Source organism: Ursus maritimus, unplaced genomic scaffold (genome assembly GCF_017311325.1).
Source record: "Ursus maritimus isolate PB19 unplaced genomic scaffold, ASM1731132v1 scaffold_12, whole genome shotgun sequence".
NCBI lineage: Eukaryota > Metazoa > Chordata > Mammalia > Carnivora > Ursidae > Ursus > Ursus maritimus.
The window spans coordinates 69547745-69574796 of record NW_024423564.1 but is presented as its reverse complement, the minus strand read 5'-3'; the positions used below and the strand labels follow the sequence as shown (position 1 = coordinate 69574796).

At 43.3% G+C, this 27052-nt stretch overlaps 1 protein-coding gene across 3 annotated transcripts in view; it reads left to right on the top strand.

The window, feature by feature from the left end:
• Positions 1 to 27052, top strand: part of ST3GAL3 (ST3 beta-galactoside alpha-2,3-sialyltransferase 3) — a 182812-nt gene that overhangs the window by 11942 nt on the left and 143818 nt on the right. For all 3 annotated transcript variants that reach the window (XM_040627405.1, XM_008699323.2, XM_008699322.2), the window contains exon 2: positions 11333 to 11477. In XM_040627405.1, the coding sequence (XP_040483339.1) occupies positions 11363 to 11477 (115 nt within the window). In that variant the 5' untranslated portion in view covers positions 11333 to 11362. The remainder of the gene's footprint in view (positions 1 to 11332; positions 11478 to 27052) is intronic.

Genomic DNA, 27052 nt, shown 5'->3' with positions numbered 1-27052 from the left:
GGAGGCTGTTTGCACAGAGGGGTCTCACCGGAGGCACTCTGCTGTAAAACTGCCCAAGAGGGGTGCGGAGGGCTGCTTGTTGGCTGCTGCTGCTCATTGCTCATGGCTGGGCGTGGGAAAGCCCAGGTGTGCTGTCGGAGTCTACCCGGAGAGACACACGGGCACCCGGAGACAAAACCCCTTTTTCCTCCTGCAGTGGCTCTTCAGCACCTTTTACTGACAGAGCTCAGTATCATGCCAACCGGCAAAGAAAAATACTTCATGGCCGCAGATCCATCCTGACGGGGCCAGCCAACAGGGCAGTGGTGGAGCTGAGAGGCAGGAAGCCTGTGACACATGCGGGAGTCATCCGGACCTCAGCGTCCCCCTAGCTTCTTAATTTCCATTTGGGGGTCCCAAAGTTATCCTTGCCCCTAGGCTGTTGTGGTTTGGAGAAGCCAGGACACTGTGTCTTTGGGCCAATGCGCCCTCAGCCCAGGTCTGCCTAGTCCACTTTACGCGTCCTTGTCTGTTCTGTTTGCCCGTTTCTCTTTTTCAGGTACCAGTTATGCTCATGCTGGATCTCCTGTGACACTATTGCTGCATGTTTTTGTGTTTGGATTTGCTTTAGTAACCTTTTATACTTTCTATTCTTTTTTACTTTTTAAAAAGATTTTGTTTATTTATTTGAGAGAGAGAATGCGTGCGAGCATGTGAGCATGAGCCGGGGTGAGGAGAGGGACGGGGGGAGAGGATCATGACTTGAGCCGAAGGCAGACGCTGAACCCGCTGAGCCCCCCACGTGCCCTTATTCTCTTTCATTTTATCTTTACTTGTTTTTTATCCACCATCATTTTCTTTCTCCCTCCCTCCCTTCCTTTCTCTTTAAAGATTTTACTTTTTTAAAGTGAGCTCTACATCCATCGTAGGACTCAAACCCACGATCCCAGTATCAGGAGCCGCACACTTCGCCCCCGAGTCAGTGAGGCGCCCCCGCCATTGCTTTCATGACTCTTACTGTCTTTTCAGCAGCGACCACTTCGTTATCTACCGCGAAGCCTTTTGTTTCCGTGATGGTGGTGTTCTTCTTTGTTCACTCTTCCTGAATGCTAATTTTACTTTATTTGGGAAAGTGGCGTTGTCTTAGTATTTTTTCCCTGAGCTCTCCCTTTCATGTCTGCTCTTGGTCAGCTCTTGTTTTATAGAGCCGTTTGCGAGTGGGTGGGATTGGGGTGATCTCTGTTAATGATCTTTATCTGTTCTGTAACCGCATTGCTTCTGTCCTGTGGTCTCATCTACCATGTTTTGCGCCAACCCTCCCCATTCCTTTCTTCCACTGTGTGGCAGCCGTTTGGTTTAGATCCTGTACTGATCGCCTTTCACTGTTGTTTTGATACACTCTAGCACCTCCTCAGATGAAAAAAGGTCGATGACTGGAGCCAGATCATTGGGATCTGAATCCTGGCTTTGCCATTGACCTGCTCTGTGATCCTAAACAAATGATTGAGCCTCTCTGTGCCTCAGTTTTTTCTGTATGTAATGGGAACGATAACCTGGTAGGATTGGTGAGAAGATTCAGTGAGTTAAATTGTTCAAAACTCTTAGAACTATGGTTGGTCCACGGTAAGCGCTATATGAATATTAACAATATTAACTTACCCCGCACGTTGACTTGCAATTAGAAAATGCACGGTTCTTCTGCGTAGAATAATTTAACACATTGCATATTAATTAACTACTTAAATCTGCCTAGTCATGCATAACGTCTGACTGGGAGGTGTGCATTCAGCAAAAACGTTTGTTAAAAAATTGATGAGCTTTTCAGTAACTTTTTTTGGGAAGCTGGATAATAAATAGTACGGTATATAATAACTTCTGATTAGCTTGCCTCAGAAATACTCACAGGAGACACGCTCAGGAAATACTTTGTGGTTTTTGCTCTGCGTACTTTTGTCATACTTGAGTTTATATCCAGTATGGCTGATATTTGAACGTCAGCAAAATTCTGACATTTGAGACTAAAAATTGTTGCCAGGTATAGTTCAGAAAATAACCACATTATAGGCTGTTTTAGAAATGACAGGACTTGTTGCAGTGAATTCAGATTTTTATACGATTTTCTTTTTATGGCTAAATTAAAATAACCTAGCATTATATACCTTTTGTCCCTCTTTTGGAGCGTACTGTCACTGACTGAATATTCTGTCCATGAGCAGATAGTTCTTGAATAGCTGCCAGGGATACCGCGGTGAACAAAGTAGACGTGCCCCTGCCCGGGTTAGCCAGAATATAAATGTTAAACAAATTACCGTAAATACTCGTAAGATTGTAAGTGCCCTGCGTCCTGGGATAAGGATAAACAGCTGCTGTGGGAGTTCATAACAGGGAGACCTAACCTCAGGTGTGGACGGGGGGGAGGCTTCTCTGCGGAATTCACCTTGAAGCTGAGGATGCGAGGCTGAGTGGGAGTTGGCGAGGTGAAGCCGGATGGCCCGGACAGCGCCAGCCTGACTTCGGGAGAGAGTGTGGGGACTGGGAAACACTGAAAGATGGTCAGTGTTGCGGACCCACTGGGGTGGGGTGGAGGGGAGGGCAAGAGACGTGGGAAGAGGCGGGCAGGGGCCACAGCACACTGAACCTTACAGGCCCCGTTAAGTGATTTGGGCCCTTACCCTAAGGATTGCGGGACATTTGTGAAGTTTAAGCCTGGGAGTGAGATAAATTCACATCAGCTGCTGTGTGGAGAATGAGTCGGAGAGGATCAAGAATGGGTATGGGAGGCTAACCGGGGGGCTGTCGTAGGAGTCCAAGCCGAAGAGTCTAGGGACTTGAAATGGGATGGTGGTAGTGAAGATGGAGGGACGGAAGGATGCAAGAAGGGTTTCAGAGGTGAAATTCACAGGACTCGGTGATTGATTATATGTGGAGGTGAGAGCGAGAAGGAGGGTCGTGTCAGGATGACTTCCAGGTCTCTGACAGGAGCACCTATGAAGGCGTTGCCTTTTACTTGAGGTAGGGACCAGAGAAGGAAGAGGAAGTTTGGGGCGTCTCTGAAACATCTAGATGTTGCTATGGAGTAGGAAGTTCAGCAGGTGGACATGGAACTCAGAAGCAGTTCTCTAGGTGGGGGAGCTCGTGTTTGGGCTGGTCTGCGTAATGATGGCAAATTACATCACAGAAGCGGAACGAAATTGCCTTGGGGATGTCTGCAGAAGGGAACTGTTAAGACAGCCTCACCAGCACCCCAAGCTTCTCTCCTCGTTCAGAATTGCTGTGCATATGTATGGGCACACAGATCATATCTTCAGGACATTATGTTTTGGAATGTGTACAACTTATATCGTGTCTGTGTTGGAGCATGTAATTAGAAATATATTAGTTTATTCTTTAAACACACACTTCTCGAGTGTTGCCGTGTACTAGGCGTTCTGCTGTTAAATGCAGGTGATTCACAGACCTAAGTTAGAGATTCTGCTTTCAGATGGTGTACTGATTCTTTGCAGAGACAGAACAGCAGGCACAATGTTGTGTAGATGCTGGGATGCAGGTAAGCATGGGATGTTACGGGAGTAGACCCGGAGTATAGGGCTATGATTAAGGAAAGCTTCCCGAGGGAGGTGAGACTTGAACAGAGCCGTAAAGAGGAGCCAGCACTGGTGGGCAGAGAAGGCAGAGAAGGGACTGTCCCACCGTGCCGTGCTGTCTCTCCCAGTTCCAGATGCTGCAGAAAGGTCAAGGCATGGGAGGATAATAATGTCCAGTGGGGTTGACAGTTAAGAGGTCAGTGGCAAACTTAGTGACCCTCTAGGGCAGAGTATGAATTTGATTGTCTTGGTGTCCCCTGTGCTTTGCCTGACTCCTAGCACTTAGTGTTTGTTGCATCAGCTTTGGACAGGAGAGAGACACCTCCTTCTCCAAGACGAATACACGGGAAGGGGATGAGTCCAGAGCGCGGCATTCCCTTGACGGCTGAAGCGAGCTGGCTGCGGTTCTTTACCTGCGTGCTTTTCTGTGGCTGTGCAGGGAGGCCAAGTGAGCTCTACCGCCCAGACAATCCTAAGTGGTAATCTAGTGTTAGTGTTTTGTGTCTTATTCTAGTCTCTCTCTTTTCTTCCTTTTTTTTTTAATGGTTGGGTGCATGATACTTGTCTCTTTTTTCATTTAATAGTATATCATAAGCATTTCCCCATGTCATTAAAATGTTTTCATAAATTACATCTTTTTCTTTTCATAAATTACATCTTAAGTGGCTGCCAAATCTCTCATTTGGATGTTTATTCAAACACTTTTTTGAGCATTTGGTTTATTTTTTTTCCTTTTGAAATAATTTGAAATAATTACAAAAAAGTTGCAAAAATATTACAGCAAACTCCTGTATAGCCTTCAGCTAGTTTATGGTGGGGTCTATCAGATCTCTCCATTGTAAAGCTACTCTTCTCCCCTCTGTAATTAAGAAGCATCTTGTGGGCAGATACTTGAAGACTGTATAATACCCCATGTCTCAAAATTCTCCCCCTTAATTTTAGCATCTTTTGATGTTTCTTAGCTGAGTTATTACTGAAATGGTCACCAAATGGTGACTTTCTAATTACATTATTCCTTCTGTATACATTAGTTGGCATTCTGCTCTAAGAGAGAGCTTTCTCCTCTCCTCATTTATTAGGTTCTTATTTAATGGGTTGTAATCTGTTATTATTGGTCTGAATTGCTCCAGAGCTGACCATTAGGAGCCCCTCCAGTGGGCTTCTTTTTCCTTCTGACGCGGCCTCCCCCTTTGAGCCTTTTCCTGCTTCCAGGCACCGTGGAAGATTCCAGCCTTGGCTTGTTTGTGCCTTCTTTGCCCCAGCCATGCAATCAGCCATCCTTCCAGGGATCCCTGGTTCCCATTAGGGAAGACCGGTATTTAAAAACCAAGCTCCAGGGGTGAGATGTGCTCTTTGTAATTGGGGGCATGACTGCTGCCAGGCCTTTTCGTGAAAGTGACCGGAGCTGGGGGATATATGCGTGTATCACACAAAGGCACACACACTATCTTCACTTATATTTTTGTATCTTTATTTACCAAACACCATCCGTTTATACCAATCCCTTCAACTTGAGTGCAGCCCCCAAAATTTATTCTGATCTTTCCCTTTATCTATTTGCAACTCCCGTTTCCATCATTGAGAAATCTGGCTCCTGTTAGCATCAATATATTTACTTATTTGGTTAATTCCAGTATTTCCTGTTCCCACACCCGCAGACCCCCTGACGATGACCCGAATGCCCATACACCTCTCTTCACTCCAGGTGTGCACACCTGCCTTGATTGATGCCAAAGGCTTAATGGCTTTTAGATTAAATTATTCAGAAAGGAAGACGGGGAGAGGGCTCATGCCTTTTCATGGCTGCATAATCCTCTGTTCTGTGGGTATACCATAGGTTATTCAATCCCTATTGAAGGACTTACTCTCTTACATTACAAATAGTGCTGCAGTGAATAGCCATGTGCATAAGTCATTTTGAATTTTGTTAGTGTATCTTTGGGGTAGTTTCTTTTTTTAAAAAATATTTATTTATTTTAGAGAGGAGGAGAAAGAGCAAGAGCGCGTGTGAGCTGGGGGAGGGGCAGAGAGAGGGAGAGTGAGAATCTCAAGCAGACTCTGCGTTGAATGCAGAGCCCAGTGTGGGGCTCGATCCCATGACCCTGAGATCATGACCTGAGCCAACATCAAGAGTAGGACACGCAACCGACTGAGCCACCCAGGCGCCCTTGGTATAGTTTCTTAAGAGTGAAATTATTGGGGTAAAGGGCAAAAGCATGTGTAATTTCGTTAGGCATGGCGCAGTCTTTCCCACCACCAAGCAGTGTGTGAGAAGACCGGTTCCCCCGCAGCCTCAAGCTTTTGTTCTAGCAGTGAGTTTGAGATGTCATCTCTTTCAGAACCTTGAGTTGTTCTTTTCCTTGGCTCGAAGGTTTTGACTTAGTTGCAGCTCTTACTTGCTTCTTTGTATGTCGCCCACTTTTGGAAATCAGGTTCCTCTTTGGGTGTTTGTTCTACCTCTTTATTTGAATGGAAAAGCTGGAAGTAAAGTAGGTGATTAGTTCAGCCTTCTCCCTGGGGCGTCTGCTGAATGGACGGGGGACTCTGTTGACCGACCGATGGTCATGTGTCTGCTGGAGCTTTAGGCTGTAGTCACCGTGTGGTATCTGCATTCAGGACAGGAAGACGAGGGAGGGGCTGGGACCAGCTGCCTTCTGAAAGGGAAGGCTTTCCAACAGCTACCAGCCTTGTGTAGGCAGGCTACCTATACCGTCAGTTTGTTTTCACTGGGAGCACCGGATGGGAGACGTGGTCCTTTGTGTTGCTGGAATTGCAAGTCTCTAATTTCTATTTCCATTTGAAAACTTTGTATGTTTGTTATGTGCATAAATATAAAAATTAAAAATAAATATACTAATAAGTAGATAGTGAGACACACACCCCTCCACTTTTCGGAGACAGACATTGTCTACAGTTTGGTGCATATTAAGTATGTACTAAATATGTAACCTTAATTTTCAGTATTACTGTCCCCCTTGTCTGTCACCACCCGTACGTGGCCACACATACACGTACATTACTATTCTACAGCTCGATGTTTTTCGTTTAGCCGCATGGAGCAGACGTTTTTCCCATGTCAGGACGAACAGCTGTGCGGCATTCTGTCTAGCTGGTGCATCATACTCAGTACTTGTTATTCTCCTGCCCTCGTTGATCCACCTTGTATCCTCTGTGCTGGTGACTGACCTCTGAGAAGGGCATCGTCTGGGCTTCCCTGCGCTCTGGCTTCCAGTTGGAATCAGCTGATAAAAGACACTGACAGGGATCAGAGGGCGAGTGATGAGAGAAGTCAGAGCATTTATCGCTCTCTGCCCCTTGCTGGGGCTCCAGGAGCCGCTGAGCCCTCCGTCAAGCACTGCTCCTGGTGGCTGGCCTCTCTTTCCCCAGGACACCCTTCTGCCTCTTCCTCTTTCACCTTGAAGGCAGGAGTAGCTCCGTACTGCTGAGAGTCCCTGGACGCTTCACCACCCCTGGTCGGTTCCTTTAACTCTAATCACATAGCTATAAAAAAACCCATGATTAACTTCCTTTGGTTAATTCCTTTGTGTGTGCCATCTGTTTCCTGCCCCCACCCCCACTGACCTAGATGTCACTGTGTAGACGTACCGTAATTCATTTGTTTGGTTCCCTGTTGATGGGCATTTGAATTTTTTTCTAGTATTGTGTTCTTGTAATGAGTGTTGCCAGTGCATGTTCAGGTGCATATCTTGTAAAGCATCTGTTGGAATGTTGCTGTAGGAAAAGTCACCCAACGAGGAATGCGGGGTCGAGGTGCGTGAGTGTTGTAAATTTCAGTAGCTATTGCCCAGTTGCTCCTGAAAGAGTCCGCCAGTTTACATTTCTAAAATGCGTTATTTGATTTTTTTTAATATTAAAAAATTAGGTGCTGGACACCTGGGTGGCTCAGTCGGTTAAGCAAACAACTCTTGGTTTCCGCTCAGGTCACGATCTCAGGGTTGTGAGATCAGGTCGGGCTCTGCGCTGAGTGTGGAGTCTGCTTAAGATTCTCTCTCCCTCTGCCTCTGCCCCTCTGGTTCGTGTTCTCTCTCTCTCTCAAATAAATAACTCTTAAAAAAATTATAGAGGTAATACTTGTGACTTACAACAAATAAATTTAACTTAGAAGTATGTGAAGGGAAAAGTACTTCCCATTGTTTCATCCTGTTTCCTGGAGATAACCACATCAGCGGTTAGCTGTGTATCCTACCATGATTTTTTTTTCTTTATGAAATTTATATGCTTATCATAGAGTAAATTCATGTGTAGATAGATAAAGTAAATTCATTTGTATATGTGTATGTATCTCTCTCTTCTGAGAGCTCATTTGTAGATTCTTACTCTGTTCTGCTGACCTATTTCTCTTTTCCTGTGCCAGTACCCATCTAAAGAATTACAGCTTTGGGGGCGCCTGGGTGGCACAGCGGTTAAGCGTCTGCCTTTGGCTCAGGGCGTGATCCCGGCGTTGTGGGATCGAGCCCCACATCAGGCTCCTCCGCTAGGAGCCTGCTTCTTCTTCTCCCACTCCCCCTGCTTGTGTTCCCTCTCTCGCTGGCTGTCTCTATCTCTGTCGAATAAATCAATAAAGTCTTAAAAAAAAAAAAAGAATTACAGCTTTGAGTCAGTTTTGATATCTGGTAAGGCAAATCCTCATCTCATTATTTTTTTTTTTTAAAGATTTTATTTATTTGGCAGAGATAGAGACAGCCAGCGAGAGCGGGAACACAAGCAGGGGGAGTGGGAGAGGAAGAAGCAGGCTCACAGCGGAGGAGCCTGATGTGGGGCTCGATCCCATAACGCCGGGATCACGCCCTGAGCCGAAGGCAGATGCTTAACCGCTGTGCCACCCAGGCGCCCCTCATTATTTTTTATTTAAAAAAATTTGGGGGCTCTTCTTGGGCATTAAGTCTTCAGATTAACTATAGATTTAAGTTAAAAAAACAAAACAAAACATGGGTTCTGACTGGAGTCAGACTGAATTTATAGAGAACAGACATATTTCCAATATTGAAATTTCTCACATAGGAGCCTAGTATGTGTCTTCATTTATTCAGATCTCTTATGTCTGTTGGTGAAAATCTTGCCCATTTCCTCCTGTTTATTTTTAGGTATTCATAGATTTTGTTGCCATCATGAATGGAATTCTTCCCCTTACATCGTCTCATCAGTATTGCTGGTATAGTTTTTAAGAAGCTGTTGATTTTTTAAAAATTTAAATTCAATTAGCCAACATACAGTACATTATTAGTTTCAGATGTAGAGTTGAGTAATTCATCAGTTGCATATAGCACCCAGGGCTCATCATATCCTGTGCCCCCGTTAATGCCTGTCAGTCAGTCACCCCATCCCCCCACCCCCCTCCGCTCCAGCAACTCTCACTTTGTTTCTTATAGCTAACAGTCTCTCTGATTTCTTCCCATTCAGTTTCCCCACCCTTCCCCTATGATCCTCTGTGCTATTTCTTATATTCGTCATATGAGTGAAACCATATGATAATTGTCTTTCTCTGACTGACTTATTTTGCTCAGCATAATACCCTCCAGATCCATCCACGTGGTTGCAAATGGCAAGATTTCATTTCTTTTTTTTTTTGACTGCTGAGTAATATTCCATTGTATATATGAATCACATCTTCTTTATTCATTCATCTGTTGATAGACATCTGGGCTCTTTCCACAGTTTGGCTGTTGTGCACATTGCTGCTGTGAACATTGGGGTGCAGGTGTCCCTTCGGATCACTACATTTGTATCTTTGGGGTAAAAACCTAGTAGTGCAGTTGCTGGGTCGTAGAGTAGCTCTATTTTTAACTTCTTGAGGAACCTCCAAGAAGCTGTTGATTTTTGTGGGGCACCTGACTGGCTCAGTTGGAAGAACATGTGACTCTTAATCTTGGGGTCATGAATTCAAGCCCCATGTGGGGTGTAGATTACTTAAATAAATAAAACTTAAAAAAAAGAGGCTGTTGATTTTTTGCAAATCTTATAATCACCTACTTATTAGTTCTAATGGTTTTTTAGTTGATTCTCTTGGCTTTTCTGGGTGGACAATTAAATCTGCAAATGATAACTTTTTATTACTTTGTTTATAATATTTATATGTAATTTCTTTCTCATATGTTATTTCCTGGCTAAGATATCTGAGTGAGGTAGGGGGTGATCCTGGGAAGTCTTCCCCGCCAATGTTCCATTTCAGGTGAGCATCAGGGAATGTGCCACAGGCCAAACAGCAGTGTGGTGGAGAATGTCCCAGGCAGGCCTAGAGGAGAGAAACAACAAGGCTACATTCAGTGAGTTGGAGGAAGAAATGCACAGGACACAGACAAGGTTAGGTGGTGCAAGAGATGGTTTGGAGAGTAAACTAGGGGCGCAGTCAGAAGCTGCTAGACTCTAAGGAGCAGTTACTTTATTTTAAAGGAATTGAGAATTTAATGAAAGGTGTGTGAAGCAGAATGGCACCCCAAAGATGTCCACTCCTGAATCCCTGGAATCCGTAAATAAGTTCCCTTATGTGGCTGAAGGGACTTTGCAGATGCGATTAAGACTACAGACCTTAAAACAGGGAGATTATTCTGGATTCTTCAAGTGGGCCCAACCTAATCACATGAGCCTGAGAAGCAAAGAAGTTTCTCTGGCTGGACGCAGAAGCAAGATGTGGTAGAAGGGGAAGTTGGAGAGATTCGGAGTGAGAGGGACCTCACCTACTGTGGCTGTAGGGGGCCCAGTGGAAAATATGCGAGGGAGTACAGGAGCAGAGACTGTGTGAGAACCAGCGGGGAGATGGGGACCTGGGCCCTGCAGCTGCAGGGAATTGCATTCGGCCAGTAGCTGGACTGAGTGAGCTTGGAGGCGGCTTCATTTTCAGAGTCTGAGAGTGGAGCACAGCCCTGCTGCCCCTTGGTTTTGGCCCTTGGGAGACCCCACTCAGAGGACCCTGCAGAGCCACACTGTACCTGGACTTTGGGCCTCCAGAACTCTGAGATAATAAAGTCATGTTGTTTTCAGCCGCTGAGTCTGTGGTACTCTGCGTCAGCCTCAGTGGAACTCTGACACAAAGGGGTTTAAGTAGGAGAGTAATGTCAGATTTTGTGTTATTAATGGATCAGTCCTCTTTCTTTCTTTCTTTCTTTCTTTCTTTTTTTTTAAGATTTTATTTATTTATTGGACAGAGAGAGAGAGACAGCGAGAGAGGGAACACAAGCAGGGGGAGTGGGAGAGGGAGAAGAAGGCCTCCCGCTGAGCAGGGAGCCTGATGCGGGGCTGGATCCCAGGACGCTGGGATCGTGACCTGAGCCGAAGGCAGACGCTTAACCGACTGAGCCACCCAGGCGCTCCATGGATCGGTCCTACTTCTGTGAGGAAAATGGATTTGGGAGAGTGCAGTTTGGAGGTGGGGAGCTTGTCTCTGGGAGCACAGTGGCGGCGTGGACTAGAGTAGTGATGGGGGGGGCAGGGGGTGTCACTGGGGGTTTCTCTGGCATGTTGGAATTGCCAGAATTTGGTCATTGATTGGCTGCTGGGAATGAGGGAGAGGAGCGACGCAGGGATGATTGCTGATTTCTGGCTTGGATACTGAGGGACTGGTGAAGCTGTTTCTTGAGACCAGGACTAGCCGGTTGGAGGATGCCACGTCAGGACCTCAGTGGTAACTCTAGGTGGCTCTTCATTTGGAAATTCTGCTGTAAGCACTTATTTTAAGGTAGCGTATATCAACACAGTGATTGCTTTATCCTCTAAGACCTCCATTGGTTTATTTTTTATTTTTTATTTTTTAGGTCATGTAGGAAATCGTAAATCATGTGAAGATGGGACTCTTGGTATTTGTGCGCAATCTGCTGCTAGCCCTCTGCCTTTTTCTGGTACTGGGATTTTTGTATTATTCTGCGTGGAAGCTGCATTTACTCCAGTGGGAGGACTCCAGTAAGTATGGTCGCTCCAGCCTGCCCCCAGGAAAAGCCCGGCACAGAGCGGTAACTGGGTGTTCAGGGGCTGCAGTGCTCTCACATGCTTCAGAGACGGGCAGGGAGAGGAGGCCGCGCACTCCCGGGACGGAGAGGCGCAGACGTTGCCTGCCATTTTTGTTGCTGTAGGTTGAGAACTTTGATGTTTTTCAAAAACCGCATGCCATGGCATACCCTTCTATGATCGCAGTGAACACATGCTATTCTGCAATGAAACCCCAGACTCTACCAGTACGTCCAGTTTTCGAGTGCTGTTCTTTTCAATTACTGTGCTGTCTTGCCACTCGCCTTTGTATTCACTGCCTCAGGGCTGGGGATTGAAGTTGGTTTTCTCCTGCCCATAAAACACTCACCTCTACCTTTTCGTTGAGTTTTCAGTTTTCAGTTTAATATCGTCTTTGCTTTACTTTGCCTGCCTAATTGTTTTGCCCTCGCTGGCACTGACCTTGTACCTGAATAGAATAATGCCCCCCCAGTCCCTTTCTTTGGCTTGTGCCTGTGGCCTCTGTGCTACACAGCGCTTCCCACCTAGCCTTTTGCTCCCCTCTGACTTGGTTTTGACCCATCCAGTGTGGCCTGTGTTGTGGGTTTAGGCTTGCGGTTGAAGGGCTCACTTTGGACGCACTGACGTCCGCACGTCCTCTTCTGGGATGTAGCTTGAAGTACCACACAGTGGCCATAAGTACTTGTCCTTTTGGTTCTTTTGGCTGATGGCTGTCTGAGCTTGGTGCAGGAGGTCCTGATTCCTAGTGAATGTGATTTCTCTAAGATAGTTTTCTTTTTACAAACACCAACTGGATACCAGTGCAGAATTTCCTCACGAGTAGAGTCAGTCTCTAGGTGTGAGGTTCAAACGAGTTTGAATGAGTTGGAAGAGGCAGCTGGCAATTGGTCTGCTGGTGTACTGAGACCTTAATATGGGAACCGTTCCTATGCAGTACTTGGTTTATTTCTTACCTGACCCAAACTCCTGAAGCCGCTTCAAGCCAATTTTTTGAAATGTAGTGTTATATCTTTAATTTCTTATTTTATGTTTAATGTTTAAGTGCCTCTTAAATACTTAGCTTATAATTTTAACTAATTACTTTGGGTTTCCAGAATTAATTTAAATTTCTCTGTTCCAACTTATTTTTAAAATCAAGGAGACTACCCAGAATAAAGTGTTTGTGTCAGGGCAGGACAAAATTCTATAGTGAAAGGCACTGTCTATACCCATAATGGATGGATTCATCTGTATCCATAAAATAGATAGGAATGGATTCAAGGAATGGAGGTCTTCTTTTCTGTTGAGAGCTACTGACCTGTAGACAACATAACCAAGAATTAGATAATATCTTCCCAGAGAAGTTGAGAAGGACATTAACTTTATGGAAGACCTATTATATATCAGGTTTTAGGCTAGACAGCTTACAAATTTAAGTTAATTTACTTCTCACTCTTGGGGCACCTGGGGGGCTCAGTTGGTTAAGCGGCTACCTTCAGCTCAGGTCATGATCTCAGGGTCCTGGGATCGAGCCCCGCATCGAGTTCCCTACTCAGCAGCGAGTCTGCTTCTCCCTCTGCTCCTCCCCCCTGCTCTGCTCCCCCTCCACCTCAAATAAATAAATAAATAATCTTAAAAAAAATTTTTGCTTCTCACTCTAACCACGTGGAGATGCTATTATCCCTGTTTTCCAGCTGAGCAAACAGAAGTATTTAATTAATTTACCTAAATTACACAGCTAATTATTAGAGCTGGAATTGAATCCTTTTTTTTTTTTTTTTTAAGATTTTATTTATTTATTTGACAGAGAGACAGCCAGCGAGAGAGGGAATACAAGCAGGGGGAGCGGGAGAAGAGGCAGGCTTCCAGCGGAGGAGCCTGATGCGGGGCTCAATCCCAGAACACCGGGATCATGCCCTGAGCCGAAGGCAGACGCTTAATGACTGCGCCACCCAGGCACCCCTCGATTGGAATTGAATCCTGATTTGTCTTTATTTTTAAAATTTTTTTTAAAAGATTATCTGCGAGAGAGAGCACAAGCAGGGGACAGAGGCAGGGGGAGAGGGAGAAGCAGGCTCTCTGCTGAGCAGGGATCCTGATGTGGGGCTCGATCCCAGGACCCTGGGATCACGACCTGAGCTGAAGGCAGATGTTTAACCAACTGAGGCACTCAGGTGTCCCTATTTTTAAAAAAAATTTAAAGTATTTTATTTATTTATTTTAGAGGGAGAGAGAGCGTGTGCGCGCGCATGCAAGCAAGTGGGAGATTGAGAGAATTTTGAGCAGACTGTGGGCTGAGCGCAGAGCCCTCCACGGGGCTCCATCTCACAATCCTGAGGTCATGAGATCATGACCTTGGCCGGTATCAAGAGTCGGATGCTTAACTGAGTGAGCCGCCCAGGCGCCCCCTGATCTGTCTTTAAAACCTATATGCATTGTGTTATTGAAAAGTACAATAAGTACAAAGACTAAGGATAGGATTGAATTCTGTATTCTGATTGGTAAGAAGAGAGGAGAGGGACTCAAGAAGAAACAGCATCAGGAGGGCGGTGGAGAAAGAAAAAGGAAGGGAAGTAAGGGGAAGGGAAAGAAAGACAGTGCTCCAGATGACAGGCACTTATGAGCTTGTGACGTGGCGCTGTCTGCTCGGGAGTGCTGTCGGCCTGCTTCAGTGGTTTAAGGACAGCTGTCTGCTTTCCTTTGAGTGAATTATCAGCTGACTAAGCACTATTTGCATCTTTTTGTTATTCCGACTTCTAAGCCTTTCAGATACTTGACTTTGAATAGGTTGTTTCAGACCGTCTTACTGTAGCATATTGTTTTCTGTGCTGTCACATCTGAGAGCAGGGTAATAATGTCTAACTCTTGATGGCTTACCAAGGCGGAGAAAGGACCTTGACTCCATATAGAGTCGGCCGGAGGGAGCTCCCTACGGCAGAGAGATCACTGCTGGGGAGGGAGAGTTAGGCTCTGGTTAATACTGGTGCTGCCGCTAATAATGGGGGTAGTGAGTGACTTAGTGAGTGTCTGCAGTGTAATGAGAACTTCACAGCCCTAATTTCATTTGATCCTCATAGTTTAGATTGATCATTACTACCCTGTCTTACAGACGTAGACGCTGAGGCTTCAAAGAGGCTCAGTAAGAGCTTGTGTGTCTTCCACGTGAGGCATCTACATGTTTGAAAAATAAATGTCTTTAGCACTATGTTTCCTTAATTTTTATACTTTTTATGACTTACCAAGGTTATGTATTGGCATTCCTTCATAGTGGTGGTGGGGGGGCTAGAGATTTTCATTATTAAGTTATTCATTTAATAAGTAGTATATTCCTGTTATGGTCCACGTGCTGTTCTATGCAGCTGGATGTGAGATGCATAGACCCTTCTGCTAGCAGCCCATAACACGAGAAAGAAAGAAAGCAGCTCTTGTATGTTGCATTCTAAAAGAAATGTCTGTATGAAATGCCATGTTGGAGCGTAGAGTCCCTTCTGGATGGAAAATTTTATGATGTCATTAATCCCAAGACGTACTGTGGCAGGATGCAGACTGCTTTGTTTTGAGCAGCTTAGAGCTGTGAATGGTCATGTCTTGGTCACATTGCTAGGACTTGGGTCAGATGCTTAACCTGAAAGACTTTAAGTACAAGATTGGTCTAGTTATTAACCTGTTTTTAAATGTATTTTTTATTACATAGGCTCCCCGCCTACCATGGAGCCCAGTGCGGGGCCTGAACTCATGACCCTGGGATCAAGACCTGAGCCGAGATCAAGAGTTGAGCACTCAACTGACTGAGCGACCCAGGCACCCCTCGACCTGTTGTTAAAAGTTCTGTAGCTTGGGCCACCTGGGTGGCTCAGTCAGTAGAGATCATGCGACTCTTGGTGTCAGGGTCATGAGTTCAAGCCCCATGTTGGGCACGGAGCCTCCTTCATACAAACAAACACCCACCAACAAAACAACAACAACACTGAGATACCGGCACATATCTATTAGAATGGCCAAAATCCGGGACACTGACAACGACAAGTGCTGGCGAGGATGTAGGCCACAGGAGCTCTCGTTCATTGCTGACGGGAATGCAACATGGTACAGTGACTCTGGAAGACAGTGTGGCAGTTTCTTATAATTCTAAAGATACTCTTGTTCTGTGATCCAGTCACATTCCTGGGTATTTACCCAAAGGAGCTGAAAGCTTATGTTCACAAAAAAACCCTGCATACAGATGTTTACAGCAGCTATATTCGTGATTGCCAGAACTTGGAAGCAACGAAGATGTCCTTTAGTAGTTGAATGGATAAAGAAACTGCGGTAGATCCAGACAATGGAATATTATTAAGAGCTAAAAAGAAATAAACTATCAAGTTATGAAAAGACATGGAAGAGCCTTTAATGCATATTTTTTTTGAAGATTTTATTTATTTATTTGAGAGAGAGAGAAAGAGACAGAGATAGTGACAAAGAGCACAAATGGGGAGGAGAGGGAGAAGCAGGCTCCCCGCTGAGCAGGGAGCCTGGTGTGTGGCTGGATCCCAAGACCCTGAGACCACGACCTGAGCCAAAGGCAAATGCTTAACCGACTGAGCCACCCAGGCACCCCCTTAAATGCATATTTCTAAGTGAAAGACGCCAATTGGAAAATGCTACGTACCGCATGATTCCAACTATATGACATTTCTGGAAAAGGCATAGCTATGGAGACAATAAAAAGATTAGTGGTTGCCAAGGTTGGAAGTGAGGGGAGTTACATATAGGCAGGGCATAGAGAATTTTTAGGGTGGTAAATCTGTATGATAACAGAATGATGCATATGTTTTTGTACTTTTGTCCAAACACATAGAATACCCAGCACGAAGCATAAACCCTTACGTTCACTGTGGACTTTAGGTAATTATGATGTGTCAGTGTAGGCTGATTACTTTTGAAAGTATACCACTCTGATGAGGGATATTGATGATGGGGGAGCATATACATGTGAGGGGGCTGGAGATATAGGGGAGATCTCTGTACTTACCCCTCAATTAGCTGTGAACCCAGTACTAGTAGCTCTAAAAAAATAGTCTTAATAAAAAAAGAAGTCCTGTAGAATTATTATACCTTTGTGTATGTGTGTGCCTGTATACACACACATATATAGTATGATAAAAATATATACGTACATGTATGTAACTTAATGAACAAATCACAGTCTTAGGAGGAGTTGGCTACACTTCAGTTTCATCATCTCCAAAATGGAGACAAAATACGGACATTTCTCTTGGCTCTGATGCTTTATTCAGATCAGGTCTTGTAGGAGAGTTGGGTAGTTGCCTCTTATCAGTAGACCTAGTACTTATGGTCCATTTCATGGAAACTTTACATATTTTATTTTTATCTATTCGTATTTCATAAATTAAAGTGAATGTTTTATAGGAGTAGGATTAATTTCTTATGAGACCTTTAAAAATTCATACTACCACGTTTATCAATATAGCAACTCCCTCTGTGTTCTTGCCTATATTTACAAAAGATCATAACAAGAGAGATTATAAAATATGCATTATTGATCTGATTACTATGGAGAATACCATCTGGTGAGTAAGTTGGGGTTTGGATCTGATATTGGGACAAGGGTAGATTAAGTTTAGCTTATAGACATAGGAAGTTATATTAACTCTTAGTTTTCCATCTTAAAAATGAAATGGAGGCTGGCATTTTTAGCCGGTAGCATAGGGTGCCCCTCTGCTTCTTATGATGATGGCATCACTGGCATTAGGCCAGCCCTCTCCTATAGTTATAACTCTGGACAGAATAAATGAAGCAACTCTGGTCAAGCAGTGGACAGTAGGCAGTATAAAATTTTATTCTCTAAGAAAAGGGAAACTCATAAGGTGAGAGCCCCACAGTTCTCTTGGGGTGTGGGGGCAGTTTCCCAACCCTGTGGAAAGAGCTGGAATCTGAACAGGCTGGAGTGATTCCAAGTGGCCAAGGAGGCAGGAATCAGCGCTTAGGGCGGCTGATGTGGTTGGAGTCCATGAGATGGGTCATCACGGAGCAGGGAATTGTTCAGAGGCAGCGTCTCGGAAGTCTGGGGATGGAGGTAGTTCCTGTGAGTCTAGCTGAGGACTGGGCTGAATGTGCACAGGGCAAAACCACCTGAAATAGGAGTAGAGGTCAAGCTGTGTGGTGGGTAGCTGAAGCGTCAGGGTCTTTGAAGCTCATTAGCCCTTTACTATCCCCGGCATTGAGATACCAGAAAGGCCATGTCTTGAGAATAAAGATCTCACTCTAGAGTAAGATCTGCTCACGACTCACCCTAACAAGATGAAAACCAAGCCCCAGCAGTGCAGATTTTGAAGGCTGGGTCCCATCAAGTTAGAGAAGTCAAACATGCCAAGGATTTCCTCAGATCCACACTGAACATAGCATAGACTCATGCCTACACAAATTCAAAGTCAGGCAGTAATTGAACTGCCTGTTAAAATACAAATCGATGCTCTTCAGTATTCATAGTTTCCACATGCCATATCCACCGTGTCAGTGTTCAGTGAAAACACAGAGAGAAAAAATATGGAAGAAAATGAACAACCTCAGGGACCTGTGGCACAATATAAAATTATCTAATATGTACGAGTATTAGAAAAAAATTTAAAGACTATAATGGCTGAAAACTTCCTAAGTTTGGTGAAAAACATTGGGTTCCAGATCTAAGAAGCTCAGCAAACTTTAAGGATAAATATTGGGAAAATCTAGGCACATCATAGTCAAACATCTGAAATCTAAAGTGAAAAAATTGAAAATGGAGAGAAAGAAACATTCTGATGGGGGTAAGAAATGCCACTGACCCTTCATCGTAAACAGTGGAGTTCACCCAATGAAAGATCCTTAAAATGCTGAAAGAAAAATACCAAACACCTCTTGACCCAGAATTCTTTATCTGTTGAATGTATCCTTCAAAAATGAGGATGAAATGAAGACATTTTTTTCAAACAAAGAAAAGTTAAGAGAATTTGCTGCTAGCAGAACGGCGTTACAAAAAAATACTAACGGATATCCTTTGGGACACCAGGATGTGAGACCAGATGGAAACTTGGATCTATGGGAAAAAATGAAGATCACTGGAAATGGTAAAAATAATGGGCAAATATAAAAGACTCTTTCATTTTTTCTCGTAATTTGCTTAAAAGACATTTGCTTAAAGCAAACATAATAACCATATGGAATGAGGTTATGTAGGAGTAAGATGTGACAAAACTTGCCCAAGGAATGGGGAGAGGGAGCTAAGTGGAACCTTACTGTTGTAAGGTTATTACGTTTGTGGAAAATAAAAAGTAGAAAGTAGGGATATTGTGTATAAGGTGAGGAGAGAGTAAAATAAGAGGTATGAAATGTCAGATGCAAAGAGGCATTATATTCACTCTAAATAGTGTCTGATAAGTTAAAGATGTGTATTCTTCAGTAGAACTCCTTGGTAGAACACAACAGCAGCAAACCCCCAATATATATCTAAGAAGCCAAAGAAGAAATAAAAAGCACTAAAAAAATATTCAGTTAACCCCAAAGAAAGTAGGAAAACAGCAATATAAGAGCACAAAACAGAAGAGAGAAATGGAAAACAAATGGTAAGACAGTTGACTTATTTCTGACTTTATCAACAATGACATTTACATGTGAATGGATTAAAGTTCCAGCTGAAGGCAGAAATGGCCGAATAGTTAGCAAAGCATGATGTGTGTCCTGATATGAGAGGCCTGTATTTTAAATTTAAAAACAGGTTCAAAGTCGGGTCACCTGGGTGGCACAGTCGGCTGAGCATCGACTCTTGTTTTCAGCTCAGGTCATGATCTCGGGGTCATGATCTTGGGGTCGTGGGATCGAACCCCACATCGGGCTCCGCACTCAGCACTGAGTCTGCTTTTCTCTCCCTCTCCCTCTGCCTTTCTTCCACCACTCCCACCCCATGCTCTCTCTTTTGAAAATAAATAAATCTTAAAAAAAACCAAAACAGGTTCAGATTTAAAGGATGGAAAATATATAAACAATAAGCATAGGGAAGCTGGCATAGCTATATTAATTTCAGCACGTACCTTAAGAAAGAATATTATAAGAGATTACAGAGGGTCATTACATAATGATAAAAAGAGCAATTTACCAGGAAGACACACATCAATATGTATGTACCTAATCAGAGAGCATCAAACTTCATTAAGCAAAAACCGTTAAGACTAAAAGGGAGAAAAGGACAAATCCACCATCATGTTCAAAAATATTAATACCCCTCTTTCAGTAATTGATAAAATAAGTAAAAAATCTGTAAGGATATAGAAGATCTCGGGGCACCTGGGTGGCGCAGTCGTTGGGCGTCTGCCTTCGGCTCAGGGCGTGACCCCGGCGTTACGGGATCGAGCCCCACATCAGGCTCCTCTGCTATGAGCCTGCTTCTTCCTCTCCCACTCCCCCTGCTGTGTTCCCTCTCTCGCTGGCTGTCTCTCTCTGTCAAATAAATAAATAAAATCTTAAAAAAAGAAGATCTAAGCAACTCTGTGAAGTACCTTTATCTAATTGACACTTATAGGACACTTTACCCAATAACGGCAGAATACACCTTTGTTCCAAGCGTGCACAGAATGTTCATTGAGATTTTTGTGCTATTGAGGACATCGTAGACAACGATGAAGTTAATATGCAGATAATACACTGGGAGAAGAACATTTTAATATTTGTATGTTAACTATACTGGAATTAAAATTAAAAAGAAATTTCGCTAGGGTTGGTATTTAGAATATACAAGGAATTCCTGCAAATCAAGCAGAAAAAGGCAGCATTCCTAGTAGAAAATGGGCAAAGAGGGACACCTGGGTGGCTCAGTTGGTTAAGCCACCAACTCTTGATTTTGGCTCAGGTTGTGCTTTGGGGTTCTGAGATTGAGTGTCCCCCGTGCAGCTCTGCACTTAGCGCGGAGTCTTTTCCCTTTCCCTCTGCTCCTCCCCCTGTTCTCTCTCTCAAATAAATAAATAAATAAATAAATAAAATCTTAAAAAAAAAAAAAGGAAAATGGGCAAAGAGTTAGAAGAATTTACAGAATAAACCTATAGGCTAAGCATAGGAATAGATATTCAAACTCATGGGCTATAACAAATACTAAAATTAAAACAAGATACTACTTTATACCTCTTACACTGACAAAAGAAGAAAGCTGGATAATGGCCAGTGTGGCAGGAACGTGAGAATATAGTAACCAGTATTCTTTGCTGGAGGGAAAGTAAACTGGCAAAGCCATCCGGAACACGGTCTTGTGATAATTAGTCAGCTGACGTACACACACGTCTTTTAGCTCAGCAAGTCTGCTCCTCTATATTCCATGGCACTTATCAGATACATGCATTATTTGTGTGCCCAGGGAGTTGACGGATGAGTGTGCTTCCATCCTAGGTGTAGGGGTGAATAGGCAAAAAGCAGGGTATTTATATCATGAAATGATTTGCAGCTGTTCGAAGTAACAGATCCTATATACATGAAACAACATGGATGGAACTTTAAAAACGTAGTTTAAGTCAAAAATGAAACAATAACACAATGCCATTTTTTATAAATTAAAAAGACAGGCATACAAAGATTTCTGTATACAAAAAAACATGAGCCATAAAATTAAAATTTGATAAATTAAGCTTTACCAAAATTAAAAATGTTTGCCCTTTAAAAAACACCATTAAGGGGCACCTGAGTGGCTCAGTCGTTAAGTGTCTGGCTTCAGCTCAGGGCGTGATCCCAGGGTCCTGGGACCAAGCCCCGCATTGGGCTCCCTGCTTGGCGGGAAGCCTGCTTCTCCCTCTCCCACTCCCCTTCCTTGTGTTCCCTCTCTCTCTGGCTGTCTCTCTTTCTCTGTCAAATAAATAAATAAAATCTTAAAAAAAAATAAAAATAAAAAAAAAAATAAAAACACCACTAAGAAAATGAAAAGGCAGCCACAGAATGGGAAGGAACATTTAATACTTGTATATACAATATTCAGTTATAAAATATTTAGTACATGCATATGTTTGTATCTAAATTATATATAAAAATTCTTGTAATTAATAAGGTAAACAGCTTGCTCAAAATGGGTAAAAGATTTGAAGACACACTATGCAAAAGAAGATGGAGGAACGGCCAACAAACACATGAAAACTTCCCACCATTGTTACTCGTCACAGAGATACAAATTAAAACCACAGTGAGATAACATTAGATACCAATTAGGATGACTCAGGTTTTAAAAAAAGAGCAAAGCATTAGCAAGAATATGAAGTAAATGGAACTCTCATATTGTTGTTTTGATGTAAAATGGTGCAACCACTTTGGAAACCAGTTTGGCACTCTCTTAAAAAGTTATACATACACCTGCCAAAATGACAGTCATTCCAGTCCTCAGTATTTACCTAAGAAAAATAAAAGCATATGACCAAGTGAGGACCTGTACATGAATGCTCAAAGCAGGTGTATTCCCAGGAGCGCCATGCTGCAAACCCAGCTAAGTTCTATCAGCAGGTGAATGGATGAAGAACTTGTGCTGTACTCGCACAGTGAAGTACCAGTGAGCGATGAAGAGGAACAGACTTGATCCATGCAACACCGTGGATGAGTGTCAGACTCATTCCTCTGAGCAGAAGAAGTCAGAGAAGACTACGTATTACATGGTTCCATTTATGTAAAATACAAGCTAATTATTAGTGATTGAAAGCAGATTGTTAGTTATCTTGGATGAAATGTGAACGGGGGGTGGAAACATTCTTTGTCTTGATTTATGGCAGTGGTTTTGTGAGTGTGTACAACAATCAGCACTCTTCAAATTGTACTCTCCCTCTCCCTCTCCCACAATTTACAATTGTGTAAATTGAAGCAGTATATTGTATATAAATGATTCCTGGATAAAGTTGATAAGAAAAAGTAAATGCATATCAAACATACATATATTGAAAGAACATAGGCAAATATATATATTAAACAATGGAGTAGTCGCCTCTGTAGGAGGCAGAAAATGGGGGTTTTAAAGGGGAATACAATTTATGACTTGATTTATATTATTTTCCATAGGGTTCCTCGCAATTCCCTCAGTGTGGTTGGATAATTGTTTCTCCATGCCTATATGTTCTGTGATAGCTAGGAGGATAGCCTGAGTGCGGGAAAGAAGACCCTCTAGGGAGCAGAATAGCCAGTATGTACACTAAAAACCACGAAACATTGCTGCGTGAGAAATGAAAGAATATTGAAATAAAGACACACTGTGTTCATGGAGCCGAAGGAGTGATATTAAGATACTGAATCTCCCTAATTTGTTTTACGCTTCAAGACATTTCCAATAAAAATTCCAGAAGATTTGGTGGGCTATTTTTAAATTTATTTTTTGGTAGAAATTGCTAGCTGACTCTTAAGTTTATATGGAAACACAGAGAAGTTAAAATAGTCAAAACAGTTTTAAAAAAGAGCAGGGGTGCCTGGCCGGCTCAGTCAGTGGAGCATGCGACTCTTGATCTCGGGGCTGTGAATTGAAGCCCCACGTTGGGTGTAAAGCTTCCTTAAAAGTAAATGTTAGAAAAAGGTAACTAAGTTGGAGGGTTTATATACTAACTGCTTTCAAAACTTACAAAGCTACCATAATCAAGATAGAGTGGTACTGGTATTAAGGTGGACGTATAGATCAATGGAACAGAAAACAGTCCACTAATAGACCCGCACATATATGGCCAATGGGATTTTTTAAAAAAAGATTTTATTTATTTATTTGACAGAGAGAGAGCACAAGCAGGGGGAGCTGCAGGCAGAGGGAGAGGGAGAAGCAGATTCCCTGCTGAGCAGGAGCCTGATGTGGGGCCCTATCCCGGGACCCCAGGATCATGACCTGATCCAATGATAGACGCTTAACCAACTGAGCCACCCAGGCGCCCCTGGAGTTTTTTTGTTTTTTTAAGATTTTATTTATTTATTTGACAGAGAGAGAGACAGCCAGCGAGAGAGGGAACACAAGCAGGGGGAGTGGGAGAGGAAGAAGCAGGCTCCCAGCAGAGGAGCTCGATGCGGGGCTCGATGCCAGGACCCTGGAATCATGCCCTAAGCTGAAGGCAGACGCTTAATGACAGCCACCCAGGCGCCCCTGGAATTTATTTTAATTAAAATTTTTTTTAAAAATTTGAACATAGTTGACACACAGTGTTCCATTAGTTTCAGGGGCACAACTGAGTGAGTTGACAGGTTTATACCTTATGCTATGTTCCCTGGAAGTGTAGCTACCATCTGTCCGGTCACATCACTATAACAATATCATCGACTACATTCCTTATACTGTGCCTCTTATTCCTATGACTTATTCATTTAGTAGCCAATTGATTTTGATAAAGGTGCAATTCAGTAGAAAAAGTACAATCTTTTCCATAAACAATAGCAAACAAATCTTGACTCAAGTTTCATGTCATATACAAGGTTAACTTGAAATGTATCATATATCTAAATGGAAGTGCTAAATCTATAAAACTCACAGAACAAATATGGGGGAGAACCTTAGTAACCTTGAGTTTGCGAAAGACTTTTTTTAAGGATTTATTTATTTATTTTAGAGAGAGAGTGCACGAGCAGGGGGAGGGGCAGAGGGCGAGAACATCCAAGCAGACTCCCGCTGGGCGTGGAGCCTGACACAGGGCTCGGTTCCATGACCCTGAGACCGTGACCTGAGCTGAAATGAAGAGTTGGATGCTCACCCGATGGAGCCACTGAGACGCCCCAAATTTGCTACTGATTTCTTGAGGGTAAAAAAAACATGAAAAAAAATTCATGAATTGGACTTCATCAAAGGTAAAAAAATTTGCTTTTCAAAAGACATTGTTATACATTTTTAGAAAGATTTTATTTATTTGAGAGAAAGAGAGAGAGATGGGGGAGGGGCGGAGGGAGAAGTAGAGAGAGACTCTCCAGCAGACTCCCCACTGAGCACAGAACCCAACTTGGGGCCCAGTCTCAGGACCCTGAAATCATGACCCGAGCTGAAATCAAGAGTCGGTCGCTTAACCGACTGAGCCACCCAGGCACCCCACAAATGTGATTTTTAAAAATACGGCATAGTGAATTTGAAAACATTGGAAGTTCTGTATGACTCAGTGAACTGATAATGTCTAAAAGCCCACTGTTGTAATGTTCACAATCATGTATGGCGAAAAGATGCGTTCGAAGCGTGAGACAGACCAGTGGATGTTGATGTAATAAAGTACCAAAATGTTGCCTGACACGGTTTCAGATTCCGTATTGCCGCTAACCTTTACCAAACTACCACTTCTGGAGTCTTTGTGTAGCATCAAAGAGGAGCACCCGTAAACATCCGAAATACCTCTCCCTCCTCTAACTATGTATGTGTGAGAGGCCAAAATTGTTTTCATGTATTCAAAGCAGTGTTTCACAACAGACTGTGGAAATTGATGAGAATCCACACTTCTTTTATGAAGTTGTAAATTAAAGACATTTGCACAAATGTGAAACAGTGCCACTCTTCCTACTAATCTTTTTTGGAAAAGTTTTTTCCCCCCCATAAAATTGTGTTGTTTATGGTAATATTTAATGGACTTATTAGAATTCATTTAAATTAGTATTTAAACATTTCTTAGTTTTAATTTCCAATGTAGTAAACATTATTAGCCCACTCATAGTAGACCCTCTTGGGAGTTCTCCGTAAGTTTGAGGATGTAAAGCGGTCCCAGTACCGGAAGTTTTAGAACCACTGTTTATTCTCGAGTCTTCAAAAGAGTGGACTTCAGGCCTTGGTAGACTTTCAGAATTAGGAGTGTTTAGGGATTGGTTGACCTTTAGCTGTGGGTATACAGTTGTCTGAGTAGGCTGCTTGTTGAATGGGATGCCTTTCAGAAGCACGGTCATTGAAGCGAAGCTGTTGTTGATTGTCTGGCTTCTCAAAAGCCTGTACAGTGGGGTGAAGCTGTCATTGATCTGGAGGAGTTTGAAAGGAGTTCTGGTGGTTACTTCTTGCTATAGAAAAAGAACAATCAATACTCTCTTAAGTGGTTGGGAACCTTTTATTCTCAATGGAAAAGATGGGGAAACAAATAGAATGTACAACTCTTATAACTCAGTAATAAAAAGACAAACCGATTTTTCAAACGGGCAAGGGATCTGAATAGCCATTTCGCCAAAGAAGATACAGGTGTCTCCTGCTTTTCAGAAGTTCGTGTTAGCCACTTCACTTTCACGAAAGACCTGCGTGATGAGTACCTGTTTTTGCCCAGAGAACTCCGAAGAGGATTTTTGCTTTCATGGAAAAAAAGGCAAAAAGAGAAAAGAGCATTCAGTATGTGTTTTGCGGCGAGCTGTTACAGAGGCAGCGCGCTCCCCAAGCGGCGGGAGGGGCGCCTCCAAGCTCCTTTGGCGGGACCTATGCTCGCTGTGTCAGCATCAGGCCGCCTGTAGCTTTGAACGGTGTCTGTGAGCATCTGTGCTTTCCTCCACGTATTTTGTGCGTCCTTCAGCAAGATGTGCGCTAAGGTATCAGAAAGGCCTAAAGGAGTTATTTTTTGGGGTCTAGGAATGCTCGGACATTTTCCCATATACATTAGTGGTAAGTGCTTCTTTTTGGCCATTTGGCTTATGAAAGGTTTCATAGCAACGCTCCGCTTTTGGATTGTGGGGGGAACCTGAGTACATGGTCAATAAGCCCGTGAAAAGATGCCCAACATCATTGGTGACCAGGGCAGTGCAAATCGAAATCGCACTGAGACACCACTAAGACCTACGAGCATGGCTGCAATGAAGACGACAGATAGTAACCAGTGTCGGTGAGGATGTGGAGAGACGAGAGCCCTCGTGCACTGCGAGTCAGAATGTAAAATGGTGCAGCCACTTTGGAGAACAGTCTGGCAGTTCCTCAAAAAGTTAGACATTGACCCAGAGTCTACACCTAGGATCTCATCTCAAGAGAAATGAAAACATATGTCCAAATTAAAACTTGTACACAAATGTTCATAGCAGTATGATTCGTAACAGCGAAAAAGTGCAAACAACCCAGATGTCTATCAGCTGATGAACGGGTACGTGGCGTGTGGAACCTCCGTACGATGGAATGTTAAGAAAGGAATGAGGTACTGATATATCCTACAACATGAATGAACATTGAAAACACGAGAACCTGTCATGAAGGACCACATATTGTATGAGATGTCCAAATTTGGCAAATCTGTAGAGACAGAAAATAGATTGTTTGCTTAGGACTAGGGGGGCAGTGGGAGTATGGTAGCTAAAGGGTAGAGGGTGGTTTTTCCTTAACCCATAGTGGCGTGGGCCCTGGATGGAATGCCCCTCCTGGGAACTTTATTTTAGCAGTTCGTTTCCTATTGGTGGGGTTTGGGAACCTGGAAATTCTTTTCAGATTTAATAGTCATGGGCTGTTGCAGACTGGCCTTGGAATTTCTTTGGCTGTACAGTTCCCTGGAAACCTAAGAGGCCAGCTGTAGAAAGATTTTCTTGAGACAATCGTGGAAGTATGAATATGGACTGAGCATTTGATGGTATCAAGAAATTATTAACTTTGTTAGATGTGATAATGA